General features: G+C 36.0%; 2 protein-coding genes across 2 annotated transcripts; both read left to right on the top strand.

The window, feature by feature from the left end:
• The first annotated feature begins 399 nt into the window (after positions 1 to 399).
• On the top strand, positions 400 to 6,803 carry tsfm (Ts translation elongation factor, mitochondrial). Its single transcript, XM_058779129.1, has 6 exons — positions 400 to 556; positions 769 to 921; positions 1,409 to 1,537; positions 1,621 to 1,737; positions 1,826 to 1,907; positions 4,901 to 6,803. The coding sequence occupies exons 1-6, from the start codon at positions 509 to 511 to the stop codon at positions 5,287 to 5,289; spliced, it is 918 nt and encodes a 305-aa protein (XP_058635112.1). The 5' UTR covers positions 400 to 508; the 3' UTR covers positions 5,290 to 6,803.
• Positions 6,804 to 8,181: 1,378 nt separating this feature from the next.
• Positions 8,182 to 13,609, top strand: myl6 (myosin, light chain 6, alkali, smooth muscle and non-muscle). The gene is made up of 6 exons (XM_058779130.1): positions 8,182 to 8,310; positions 8,630 to 8,657; positions 10,210 to 10,353; positions 10,765 to 10,938; positions 11,885 to 11,962; positions 13,182 to 13,609. Exons 1-6 carry the CDS (start codon positions 8,308 to 8,310, stop codon positions 13,208 to 13,210), a joined length of 456 nt encoding a protein of 151 aa, XP_058635113.1. The 5' UTR covers positions 8,182 to 8,307; the 3' UTR covers positions 13,211 to 13,609.
• The last annotated feature ends 200 nt before the right edge of the window (positions 13,610 to 13,809 follow it).

Here is a 13,809-nt window from a genome sequence, read left to right as displayed (position 1 = left end):
CCCTCCGGCTTCGAGTATGAATGAGACATACACTGTATGGAGTGTTCAGCGCTGCGTGATGTTCAATTCCGGGTCCGAATAAAACATCAGGGGCCTCATTTATAAAACTCTCCGTAGATTTCTTCCTAAAAGTGTACGTACGCACAAAAGCTGAAATAAGCCTGGCTTGTTTGGGTAAACTTGTTTTATGAAACAGGCCCCTGGTAGCTATAATACCCAAACAACAACAATAAAATACTATTATTATTATTATTTGAGCAGGTTTATGTATTTTTTGTATACCATTAAACACTTATTTGTATACCAGTTTCGTTAGCCACTGTTATTTTCATTTTCACAATGAATTCAGTAAGCGGTAGTGTAAACTCCTGTGCAGTAGATGGCGCTATACGTGACTCCTCAATTCTCTTCTGTTTGACCTTTCTCTCTCTCTGTAGAAAGCGTGCTTCAATGACATTCCAGTTACTGATGTAAGGAAAGTAGTGTTAGTCCTGAGGAAGGTGTAGAAATGGCTTTATATTCTTTATTTCGATCTGTCAGGACAGAAGTAGTCAAGGTGGGCTCATTTGTTATCTTTTAATGTTTTTGACTGGATGCTTGCTCTTTGCATGACAGTCTGCTTTGATATGAAATTGTTGGCTTGTTATTCAAATAAAGGCGTGTTTTAAATAACAGGTGACAGTATTTGTATTTCGGTTTCCATACGGCTGTGTAATGTACTGTAGCATCATTAAATCATGTGTCATATTTATAATGTGTTGCTCATAGGGGTGTCTCACGCAGCACGTTCAGTCTCTCTACACCAGCTGCCCGAGTTTAGCAGCAGATAAAGCACTTCTCCTCAAATTACGTAAATCTACGGGCTACACCTTCATCAACTGCAAAAAGGCACTGGAGAAATTCAACAATGACGTTACACAGGTGCGGGCCAGTGTTCTTGAAAAGAATGGAGGATCTTATGCAAAACAGCTTATATGGGTAGTTGACAAATAAAAATTGGACTGTGTCCTATGGTGTGACAAAAACTTCAACACTTTTAACATACAAAATTAACATGAGAAAAATGTGTCGTCTTTGTTAGAGTTACAAATAGCACGAGAGAGGTTTGTCTTCAATGTTAGAGGTTATTATTATTATTATTTTTACATTTTTCCGTCACAGCATAGGACACATTGATGTCAACTACAAATATATATTTTAATTTCACTACTTGAATTTTAAACCCACTGTATTTTTTTGTAAACAAGTTGCTATGTATTAATTTCAAGTCATCTGATTTGTCAGCCACAAATAGTAAACTCACATCTTTGTCATAGTTGTTGTCATCTTTTTTATATATAAATGTGCATAAAGTAAGGGTGTGCATGTACAAACCTGTACATGGTAAGGTAACAAAATTTGTTTGTAGGCAGAAAGCTGGCTGCATGAACAAGCCAAAAAAGAGGGCTGGAGCAAAGCGAGTAAACTGGAAGGTCGAAAAGCCAAGGAAGGGCTGATTGGTGTCCTTTTGGGTAACAATGCAGCTGTCATGGTTGAGGTATGTTGCTCATTATGTTACACAATGTGTAATTTGGTTGCCAAAATGATGCAGTGTGATAAAATGTATGTTTTTCTTTTCAGGTGAACTGTGAGACAGATTTTGTGGCGAGGAATGAGAAATTTCAGCAGTTGGTGAAGAATATTGCTTTGTATGTAATGGCTCATAATAGCAGCAAAAAACAGACTGGGTATATTAAGGTACATGCCCTTCATTGGCATTTTCAGAAATGTGCATTTCTTCCACACCTTCGGTAACCTCTGACTGTTGATCTGTTCTCTGATTCAGAGTGTGCTGTCTTCTGAGGACATTGGTAAGCTCCACGTTCCTGAGGGACCCTCACTAGCAGATCAGATAGCCTTGACTATAGGTGAGATATACCATGATATATCATGTGTGAGTTTGCCCTTTTACATTATATTTACTTTTGCATAACATTCTAAAACCAGGTTTATCTACGATTTCTTGCTACTTAAAGTGACCCAAAAAAGTATTTGGACAATTAAGCCACAATTAAAAATGTTTAAATGCACACTAACTTTCAGAATTTACGGGTCAGTATTTTTTTAAAGCAATTAATTTTCTCTTAAATTAAATTTTATTCTGTAAGGATGCATTAAATTAATCAAAAGTTACAATTAATATATTTACAATATTACACAAAAAATCAGTTTCAAATCATTTTTTCTGTTCATCAGATAATCCTGAAAAATGTTTGAAAATATTGGACACCACAACTGTTTTCACCATTAATAGTAAGAAGAAATGTTTCTTGAGCAGCAATTCAAAATATTAGAATGATTTCTGAAGGATCATGTGACACTAAAGACTGGACTAGTGTAATAGCTGCTGAAAATTTTGCGTTGCCATCACAGAATAAAATGCATTTTAAAATATATTAAAATAGAAAACCACAATAATACTATTTTTACTGAATTTGAAATAAATGCAGCCTAGGTGAGCGTAAGAGACTTCTTTTAAAAACATCAGAACGTCTTAATGATCCCAAACGTTTGAAGTCTGTATTGTACATGAAATATATATACAATTGCATGATGTGATTATATCTTCACAACATGAGTAACATCGTTTGTAAGCAATTTTAACACACCCTGTCTATTGTCTACCTCCTATTAATTAAGTAGAATAATAAAAATAATTTTCCTCATTCTCATCTCCAGGGGCGTAGCAATCATTTCAGAAGTGAGGGAGACAGAAATGGTTATATATAACCTACCAGTCTTAAACCAGTCAGCCTTTACTGTAGCGTAACAACCAAATGCATCTTATATGAGATAAATATAAAATATAAATAAACAGACAGACTGAACCGTTTTGAAATCACTTGTTGTACCCTACCTGGTAGAAAAAAAAAAAAAGAAGTCTTCCACTCAGCCTGTGTCAATTTGAGTCTTGTTAAAGATTTAAATCCCTGCCACCAAGATGCTCCTCTGTTGTTGACGGATTAGAAAGCGAAACTTATCTATAGGGGAAGTTGGATTTATTCATGCAGTTAATATTTATTTAAAGCTTCTTTCTTTTAAGATTCTTATCATAATAGGCTGTATATTAACTTATTGGGAGAAAACCGGTAGTTCAATGTGAAATCAGACACTGAGCACCCCTGTATAGCCAAAATGGCATGATCATAACACCCTGCGAATATTCGACTGTGAGATTGGGAGTCGAATCAGGCTCCTCGAATCGAAGCATCGAATCGTCGACTATTCGGGGACACCCCTAATACGCACAAAAGTTTTCAGATTTATATAACCATGCGTACGCCAGAATCTGCGCAAAAATCCCTTTATAAATCCCAGTCAGGGGAAGATTGTGCGTACGTGCATCTTCACCCCGTCTCCCCCCCGAAATCACCATATATGGAGCTTACAACGCCTAGTTTTACTATACATAACCTCATCTGCATATTATTTCCATGCATATTCCATCCACGTGACACCATGTTTAACACTGTCAAAGGTACAAGATATTAAGGAAATATGAGATAAGGACTATAAATAGTCAAAATTATCAAACAGGTGTGCACATCCCAAATACCCAGATCGGGATCAGGTGCAGAACAACTAAGTAATTTAAACGGGAAAAAAAAGATTGAAGTTCGCACACTGATAAGTAGCTGTTCAGGATTAATTTATTATTAGCAACGTTTCGACCCACAGGTCTTCATCAGGCACATTACCAAATGTAAGAAAAGTCAACTTTAAATAGAGTCAGGTTAATCACCTTAATTAGGCCCATACACAAAAAACATGTGACAAGTAATACAAATCATGTGACACAAGAGGAAAAAAAAAAAAAACAACAACAAAAAAACACAGCAACAAATGGAGACATAATTCAATCAATATAAAAAAGGCTTAATATCAAAATCCTCATTCAGCCCCAACGGTGATAAAGTATCTAAAGTATAAATCCAAAAACATTCCCTCTGTAATAATTTCTTCTCATAATCTCCTCCTCTTGAGGGTTTTATTACCTTCTCTTTACCAATATATTGTAAAACACTATATAAGGACTATAAATGCCATTTGTGCCATACATTGATTTTTACTGCTAAAAATCATCAAATATCATTGTTTTAGAATAAATATATCAAAATATTTATAAAAACAAAACTGTTTAAACTAGTTATCAGATAAATATTGTAGAATAGAGTTGATCTCATTCTTCATTGATCTCAATGGACCGTTCGACCACCGAATCCAGTAGTGTCCGCGATAATATCGAAGTAAGTGCGCGTCATTGATCATTGTTCTTGCTAAAAAAAATATTTTAATCATCACATGAGATCTGCAGTTTAGTGTAAAGATGAATTATTGTGCAACTATAGCACTCCTTGCTGTCATTAAAAGAGGAAAAGTGATCAAGCGCATCCATTACAAATATATTTTGGTTTAACTTTTGCGTAATGAATTTATGTAATTTCAGTGCTTATCTCCATTAATGAGAGTGGAATATTTAATGTAAATGTGTATATCGACATGAAAACAGAGCTTAAAATCGTTTTTACTTCGTTAATTTTCTCACTCCAGGAAAAAGAGTTTGTACGCATGGGTCAGAGTTTGCGTGGATTTGCGCAAATTTTCACGTCAAGTTTGTTTTTATAAATCCCAACTATTGCATAGGAAGTGGGGTACGCCTCTTTCGGGGCTGTTTTTTTGCATACGCAATGGTTAGACAATCCTGTCTCTGAATTTAAATATCTATTTATTCACACCGGAAAAAGTGCGGGGGGACGAGTTTACGTAGATTAAAAGTGGGGGGGGGGGGATGCGTCTCCGCGTGATCTACGCCCATGCTCATCTCATTTCTCATTTCAGTATTCTGTTTTTTCCCCTTCAGGACGATTAGGTGAGAACATTGGCATGCGGCGGGCCGTATCACTTGCTGTGCCCTCTGATTGGCACATTGGCTCATATGTTCATGGGGCAGTTCCCGGGCAGGTTGGCATTGAGATGGGGCGCTATGGATCGCTAGTTGTGTTTCAAGGTGGACCTAAGGATGGGACGGACACTCTGGGAAGGAAGCTGGGGCAACATATAGTGGGCGATGCACCTGTTTCTCTTGGCAACATGGACGATATACCATGTGGTGAATCTGAGACGAGACTTTTGCCCCAGACCTTCCTCGTAGATCCCAAATATACTGTGGGACAGTACCTGACTCTACAGAATGCACGTGTGCTAGACTTCATACGCTTCCAGTGTGGAGAGAGCACCAGTCAGGAGTGAATAGAGCTGATTTAAATGAGAAAATATATTTCTTTAAAGGATAAATTTGTCTCATCAGCTTGTATAAAATTCAGTGTAAAATATCTGTACAATTATTTTGCCATTTTTAACCAAAAACAGGATCAGATCATATCCATGATATCTCTGCCTGCACCCCTCAACAAAAATTCTTGTTTATTCATGAAGTGAATTAAGAAAATTAATTGTAAAATGGTCTAATAGACATTGTTGTTTTGACACTGACATGTTACTGGTGAAAAAAAGCCTCAGATGGCTGAATCTGAACTCTGGTTCTGTGCATCACAAAAAATAAACATTTTGCGATCTGAAATACGGATGTCATTGTTTTGTCATAGGTTTTGGTTTTACCAAAAACCAAAGTTGATAGAGAACCTAGTTAAGCATCTGACCTGGACAAGTGTTTAATCTAGTGCTTTACTGCCACCTACTGAGTTTATTTCACCAGAATAATTCTCTGTTTATTCTGTTAGTCATTGTCTCCTTTTAACTTACACCTTTAACCCTATGATGATTCAGGTAGAGTAAGGATAGTCAAATCTAGCCTAAACCATGTAGTACTCACTCGCCCACATGTTGAAGTCCTTCAGGACTGACGTAGAAGACCTTGTGGTTGTTCTTGTTTGAGGCTCAAGTTAAGTCTCACAGGAGGCAATTGTAACAATAAAATATCTTATTGGTTAAAAGCAGTCAATGCAAAAATAAAACTTAAAATCAGCTAAGCTACGAGTTATATAATCAAACTCTAAACAGCAATATTTGAGATGCTGTTAAGCATCCCTTGATAAGGTATCAGATGTCCTTTACGCTTAATGCAGGCAGCATCAGCAGACTGATTTCCTCCTCAGACTATTTATTCTTCTTTTTGGTTAATTAGTTAAGACGGATGTTGAAACATGCTCTCTTCACCCCTGTGTATCCTCCACAAAACATCAAGCTCAGAAACCTAACTTTCACAACTTGCTTATTCATCCTAACAAGTATTGCAAGTGCAAGCATTTTTATATCAAAGCATATATGGCGTGAACATAAACAAGCAAATAACATAACATTGAAAGAGGTAAATAGAAATATCAGTATTTAAAACAGATCTCATATTCTAGATGTGCTAATATCCATCCTGACTGAAACTTTACTGCCATCTAATGGAGTGCACCATGTCATGTGCATAATTGTAATAATGACTTTGAGGATCTGTTCAGAAGAGACATGCATTGTAATCAATACAAATTACATTATTGTGATTTTTTTTGTTAACCTGGTAATGATCATATAACTTATTTAATATTTTAAAGGTCAGTTCTTAGATCTTTATGTGGGTCACCTATCTCTCTCTTTTTTTTTTTTTTTGTCAGCTAAACCCCTCACCCTCTTACAAATGAAAGTTCTTTATTGGCATCTATGGTTCAAAAAATGTAACATGCATGTAACCTTTTCATGCACAAAAGGTTTTTTTTTTTTTAATAGTGTAAGAAAGTTCTTTAGATTGTTAAAATTTTATTCACACTAAAACATAATGGTTATTTTAAAAACTGTTCACTGAAGGACCAAAGTGGTTTTTCTATGCCTATGGCATCACTGAGAAAACCTGTTTTGGAACCATATTTACTTGAAATACCCTCTAAGATTTTAATTTAACATTTTAATAATGGCACATTTGGATGTTCATGGTTCTGTATTGTCACTAGTGTTTTAGGAAATCAATTGTACTATACAATAAAAATGAATATTTGATGATAATTATAATTTTATTTTACATAAAAATTTACAATACGCCTACTAATATTTATGTATTAAATTCATCACATTCAAACCATTGAGCTTTTTGTGAAGTACTGGTGAAATGTTGTAAATATATGTTAACAAAAATGTTGAAAACGTATGTGGATTGGGTGAGCAGTGTTGGGGTAACGCCAGTTACTTTGTCTCTCATGTACTGACCGATGGCTCTCATGTTGCCATGTTGAGAGAAGTCAGAAGTAAGCACAGAGGCGTTGTGTGCGCTGTGAACATGATGCTTTCTGTAGTTCTAGACTACATATGAACATGTATTTGCTCATCTCACCTGCATATAAACATATTCAGTATTCCACAAAATGAATAAAACAGTCAGATGCAAACTCAGAATATTATACACATCTGCAAAAAATAAATATGAGATAAATATCATTTATGTATTTAATCCCATTTTAGAAAGGTAGAGAAAAGTTGGCACGCCTCAGCTCAAAAAGTAGAAAACTGTTTTTTTTTTTTTTTATGTTCTCACCGCAGGTGACGTTTTGAGCCCACAAGCTCTTCATCATCCCATTTTATTAACCGATGTCTTTGCTACTGACATTCAATGATTCAATTCAACCATACTAAGCAAAAATGACACATTGTGTTTCATTTTGTTATTGCTGAATAGTGTTGAACTTTCTTCTTCTGCATCATATTCTTCATGCAATTCGTTTGAGCTGTGCCCTCTACTGTACATGGTTTTATTTATTTCCTTCAGCCTGAGGCATATTAATTTCACTTTTGAACTTTTTTAAAAACATTAAAAACAAACAAGCAAGCCTTGCAGAATTATTGATCTATTTTTAATTTTTAATTCGATTTAAATAGCCTCAGCTTTTCACCTAGCTCAAACAGTACCAATGCCATTATGCCAAGGTCACAGGTTCAATTCCCAAGAACTGATGAAATAAGTTAAAAGCAATATAATTCGCTTGGGATGCGTAAATGTTCATGTTCAACTTACCAACTCCTGCATGCGTTTGGGAAACCTACATTACGGTATTTAAAGTTTCTTCTGTTGCGCACGTAGTCCTGACACAACGGTAATGACAGGAGAGGGAAACCAGCGCCCGCACAATTCGATTGGCCGATTCGGCTTGAATAGAGTTGACATGACGTCATCGCGAATATAGCGGTGTAGCAGAGAGTGTTCGCCCATTCTGTAATTCACGCAGCGCTCGCGCCGACGCTCCCTCAGCTCCATCCTCAAACACTGCAGTCATGGTAAGTACATGATCATAGCCAGCATCTCTCATTTTCACTATGATGCAGGTAATGCCTATTAGTCATACACTCGGTAGGTTTACCGATGTAACCGTTAGACATAACGTTGATACCTCAATCATCTCATAAGGCATTTAAGCCATCCAGCTATGCTGTTAGTCCAATATCTAATGCATTCAGTATTAAAATGTGATTTGGTTTGCACTGAGTGTTTAATTTTGTAGGATAATCTTAGTGTCCTTTATTGAAATATTAAATAATGCATATTCAGTTTTAACGCTGGTCTTCTCTGTGGCCCTCATTATCCTGGCATGGACAGTCTGACTTCACTGAGGATCAGATTTGTGGTGAGTATAAATGTTGACTATTTAAATGTAATATGCTATGAATTTGTCGAGTTTATATAGTTGCGTTTGTGTTAAAAAATAAACGATAATAAAGGCCCGTACATCAGTTGCACTGGCTGACAGATGTGCAGTTAATGCTTAGTTCTCAGAAGAACACACGATATGGTGTGTGCATGCTATGCTGTGCCTAATTTCCAAATGCAACGCATAAAAATAGACAGGAGGTTTCTTTTATGTATCAGTTTCTGGTGCTCAAACGCTGAGGTTTAAGTGCAGGCAGTTTCCAGATGCGTCGCGTTTGAAAACACCGGAAGCTGTTACAGTGGAATGTGTAGCTAGAGACGAGGACATAGCTACCTAAGGAACATGAAAATTGTTTGGATGTGAATAGTAATAGAATATGGCCTTTTTTTCTTTTTCTTTTTTTTTTTTTTTTTTACGTTTGTTTTAAAATTAAACAAGCTGAAGTAGCGTAGTATCATGACCTGTTTTTTTTCTGATGGTAGAAGCAGCAAAAGCTTCTTTAGTGATCACAGAACAGTGCTGCGGATTTGATTCGACTCACTGACTCGAATCTTTTAAATCGGTTCACTGAAAATATTCGTTCATTGACCTCTTTGTATTGCATTGCATTTGCTCTTTTACATTGTTATGCCCGCAGATATGGTAAAATTATTATCTATGGTATTTCTACTAGTACGTGGCGATATCTTTTGTGTTATGAGTGAGTCATTAAATCATTCACCCAACCGATTCGTAAGAATCTTTACCATCGGATAGAGTTACAGTATTTTGATTATGAAAAAATAAATAAATAAATGCATGAATCCTCCACTATAAGATCCCATGCGTTTACTAAATTGATTTCCTTTCATTTCATTCACGAGTCGTTCACAAGCAAAAGAAGTCATATTGCACTTTATTAAAATGTTTGTGTTTACAAATCTACTAATAGACTAAAGAAATAGTGTTTAGGCATCATTCCTCTTCACAAATAGCACATCAGATTTATCACTCCTCTGTTATGAACTGTTGTGCTTGAATTTTATCAGGCTAATAAAAACAATAATAACAGCAAAGATGTTCAGTTACATTTTTACTTCACTAAATTGTCTATGTTCTTTGGTCTTTTTAACACACATCTAATTATTTTTGTTTGTCTGTTATGTAGTATTGCTCCTTGTTTATGAAAAAACTCACACTATACAGTAGAGTACATAGTGTATAATAAGTCATTTGGGACACAACTAATATTCCTATTGATGTAGTGCTTGTTCTCTCTTCTGCCCATATATGGTTAATCACAGTAAGTGTGTGTGTGTGTGTGTGTGTGTGTGTGAAGTTTGACTCAGGGTGGCCCCGGGAAGCGTTGCATTCCTGTAAGCTGCTCTGCCAAGCACTATGATAGTGATCTCAAAGCCTCAAGCAATAACTAGAACCTTAATGATTTTAGATCAAAATGTGCTTGTTGCTTTAGTTTAAATCACACGATTTTCATTTTCAGTCCACATAACTACAAATAATTTTCTGCATCCCATTCTCTCACTAACAGAGTTTAAGGAGGCCTTCCTCCTGTTTGACCGAACAGGAGATGGGAAGATCATGTACAATCAGTGTGGGGATGTGATGCGTGCTCTGGGGCAAAACCCTGTCAATGCTGAGGTCCTGAAAGTCCTGGGCAACCCCAGTAATGAAGGTCAGGCCTTTCTTTTGCTGTTATGATTCAAGTATGCCTTGTCCTGTATTATTTGCTAAAAACGTGCATTTTTAGCAAGCAGGAAATACTTTTAAGTTGCAATGTTTGAAATCTTTGTCCTCTTCATTTAAAGGGATAGTCCGTGTTGTTTCAAACCTGTATGACTCCGTCACTTCCCTTGATCACTAAGCTATACTTGTTCACATTCTGTCAGACAAAAGCAATGTTTCTCATTTAATCAGTCTAAATGCACTCATACCCACTTCAAAATGTCCCACTGATTTAATCTAGATATGTCTTTATTTCTCCACACTTGTAATTATAAAGTGATTATTTTATTCCTTTTATTCTCAGTGAGTTAAGATGTTGATTTGAATAAGAGTAGTGATTTTTAATGTCCTTTTCTCTCAGATATGAACATGAAAATGCTGGACTTCGAGCAGTTCCTGCCCATGCTGCAGGCCATCGCTAAGAACAAGGATCAGGGATCCTTTGAGGACTTCGTGGAGGGGCTGCGGGTGTTTGACAAAGAGGGAAATGGAACGGTGATGGGCGCTGAGCTTCGACATGTCCTTACTACACTGGGTAAAGAGTCACGGCCTCTTTTAGAATTATATTACACTAGAGTACAATACTGTCTTTCTTTGATTATTTTCAAGGTTTCTTCTACTTAGGAAGCATCTTAGGATGTTTTTTTCTGTTATTTTTAAAGCTGCTTTAGCATACTTTTATAGAGTAATTATTACGGAAATAATATTCTTTAAAAGAATTTGCTTAAGCAAAATCTGAATGTAATGTTTTTAGACACTTAATTGGACTTAATTGGAAATGAAAATGTATTATAGTTTAAATTTATATGAACTTTAGAGTGCTTTATTTGACCCACTTAAGTAGGTGTTATTAAACATGATTAAAGTGTGCTGCTGAATGTGCTGACAAGCATTTATGGTAAACTAAAATATGTCATTTCTGTTGAAACATTTGTAATTATGAAGTTGCAAATTAGTACATTTAAAATATATTAACTTAAAATGTAGTATAGAATAATACTACAGTTAAAATTATGAAGTACTTTACAAGTGTACTTCTGTAATTCTTGATTTAAAATGTACCTTAATTTGACATTATTAAAAGCATACTTAAATGTTAAAGATTTGAAGTATACTTAAGTGGCCTTTTTTTCATTAACATTATATTATCTGTAAGTACTTTTTTGTAATGTATTTTTAAGTGCACATTCAATACAGTTAAGCACACTTTTTTTCACAAGGGTACACATTACTAAAAATATACTGATTCAAATCCCTGATTCGGTGCATTTTTAGTTTAACCATCAAGTGAAACATTAGAAGTAAAATCCACTGATATTTTTTAATCATAAAACTGAATTTGTACCAAATGACACTTTTTGTTGAATAAAATATCAGTCGTTTCAATCCCTAAGAGATTGACCACCAACAAAGAACTAGAAGAACCTTGCGGTTGTTTTCTTTTGGAGAATTTAATGCATCTTGCCCGTGTTTTATGATAGGTGAGAAGATGACAGAGGAAGAGGTGGAGACGCTCTTGGCAGGACATGAGGACGCTAATGGCTGCATCAATTATGAAGGTACAACAACCACATATGGGCCTGTTTTCTTCTCTGAACTTCAAGGCTACAGTAGACGTTTTGAAGTCTGTATTTAATCCATTTGCCTTTCCTTCCGACAGCATTTGTGCGCCACATTATGGCTGGTTGAGGAGAGGGTACGGATGGTCCTCAGTTTGTTTTTACTTATTCTTGTCTCCTGCAGCTCCCTGCGTCCCCTGGCTGTAGCGTAGCATGTAGCATTTCTGCATGTGCATAGGCGCGTCCTGACTCCCACTGTTGCCATGATGATGCTAAATTTGCTGGTCACCCTGATACCAATCTCCCTCGAAACAAGCCATTACCCTTTATTCTGAAATACAGTGTTACAACTTCAGTATTGTATATTCAAATCCCTTTTGCTTGCATTAGTTCTAATAGGCCACATACACAGTTATCAGTCCACTTAATATGCTCTGTACACAGATTTTGGTCATTTATGTGAGTGATAACTAATTGATTTCTGTTTTTAAATGTGATTGTCACTCCTAAATCTCTGCAGTGTGAATGCAGCCACAGAATATATGGAAGCTGATGGTACTGTGAAAGAAAAATTACTGTCAGCATCATATTAAAGGTTGAAATGGTGCCAGTGTAAGATACAAATTTCTCGATTTTAGTCAATTGTTCATTTTGAGAATCGATCTTTTAGTCTATGCTGTTTTTAGTTGATGCGTGAACATATCATCTACTGTGGTAGATGACAAATTGCAAGCTTGTGAGTCATAATCGTAATCAAATCGTGGAAATTGTGTAAACACCCAGCCCTATCCTTTATTTTTGAAATCCTTACCTTAGGAGGCTTTGTAAAGAGATGTATTGTTAATTCTAGTTTCCAGTCCTGTCACATTGCTGTTCCTGCTTTCTATCTCTTATGTACTTGTGTATTTATCTGTTCTCCCCATGCCTATATAAGGTTTGCTAACTCATTCAAATTTCCTTTAGGCCTGGACAATCTCTTTTTCCTCCCCTTTTCCTTCAAATCATCCAGGGGCTTCTGCATTTCACCTCTTGTTGTTGCAGGGAAATATTACTGAACTACACATGCAGTCTGTTGTTTTAGTGCGATCTGTGACTGTTTATGGATCTGGAATTTTTAGAACTTAGTGTGTAGTGTCCATGGCAACATTTGCTGAGATCTACTGGGTCGAATTTTCTTGGATCACTGCCTCATACTACTTTTCTTTTCTCTCTTTTACAGAACTCGTAAGGATGGTCATGAGCGGTTGAAGAATTCAAACACGTTTATTTTATTTTCGTCCGTCAAGCCCCCCCCGCCCCATTTATGTGATTCTTCATTTCCATATTAGCTTTTTTTAATTATTTGATCTTTTTTTTTTTCCTTAAGTGCCTTTTATCATGTTTCTGGAGAATTATGGCTCAGTTCATTCCAAAAACTTCCACTGGTGTTCATAGGTTTGCTTGAATACCTTTCAGCCATTGCATTCATTCCATCAATTATTGCATTCAGCCCCTATTTGTCTTAAACTGTGAGGGACATTTTGATTGGTTCTTACTGTAGTTTATTTTTTATTTTTTTATTAACCTATTGTCTATATGTTTGTTAGTCATTTGACATCCCTCTTTATTGTCTGCTGTGCATCATAATAAATATTCAGAATGATCTTTGATGTTGTTGATTTGTCTTTATGTCAGAGCTGTGAGTGTGGGTGTATGTGTGGGAGATTATGGGTTGCCTTGTAGGGCGTTGTTGTACCAACCATGTCCATTTTAGTATAGTTAACTCTCTCCCAATAAACATAATACAAGACAATACCAATTTAGGAGTATGTGAAGGTGCTTGAATGTGTTGGCTGGGGAACCTGGTG

The sequence above is a fragment of the Onychostoma macrolepis genome, chromosome 06, assembly GCF_012432095.1.
Source record: "Onychostoma macrolepis isolate SWU-2019 chromosome 06, ASM1243209v1, whole genome shotgun sequence".
Taxonomy (NCBI): domain Eukaryota; kingdom Metazoa; phylum Chordata; class Actinopteri; order Cypriniformes; family Cyprinidae; genus Onychostoma; species Onychostoma macrolepis.
Note: the sequence above shows the minus strand (reverse complement) of the source record. Positions and strands in the feature narration are given on the sequence as shown.

Bases quoted from the DNA above. Each gene is read 5' to 3' on its own strand.
- myl6 (XM_058779130.1), top strand. The intron at 8,658-10,209 runs GTGAGTATAAAT...TCTCACTAACAG, and splicing joins CACTGAGGATCAGATTTGTG to AGTTTAAGGAGGCCTTCCTC. The intron at 10,939-11,884 runs GTAAAGAGTCAC...GTTTTATGATAG, and splicing joins ACATGTCCTTACTACACTGG to GTGAGAAGATGACAGAGGAA.
- tsfm (XM_058779129.1), top strand. From the start codon at position 509: ATGGCTTTATATTCTTTATTTCGATCTGTCAGGACAGAAGTAGTCAAG. The intron at 1,538-1,620 runs GTATGTTGCTCA...TTTTCTTTTCAG, and splicing joins ATGCAGCTGTCATGGTTGAG to GTGAACTGTGAGACAGATTT. The intron at 1,738-1,825 runs GTACATGCCCTT...TCTCTGATTCAG, and splicing joins AACAGACTGGGTATATTAAG to AGTGTGCTGTCTTCTGAGGA.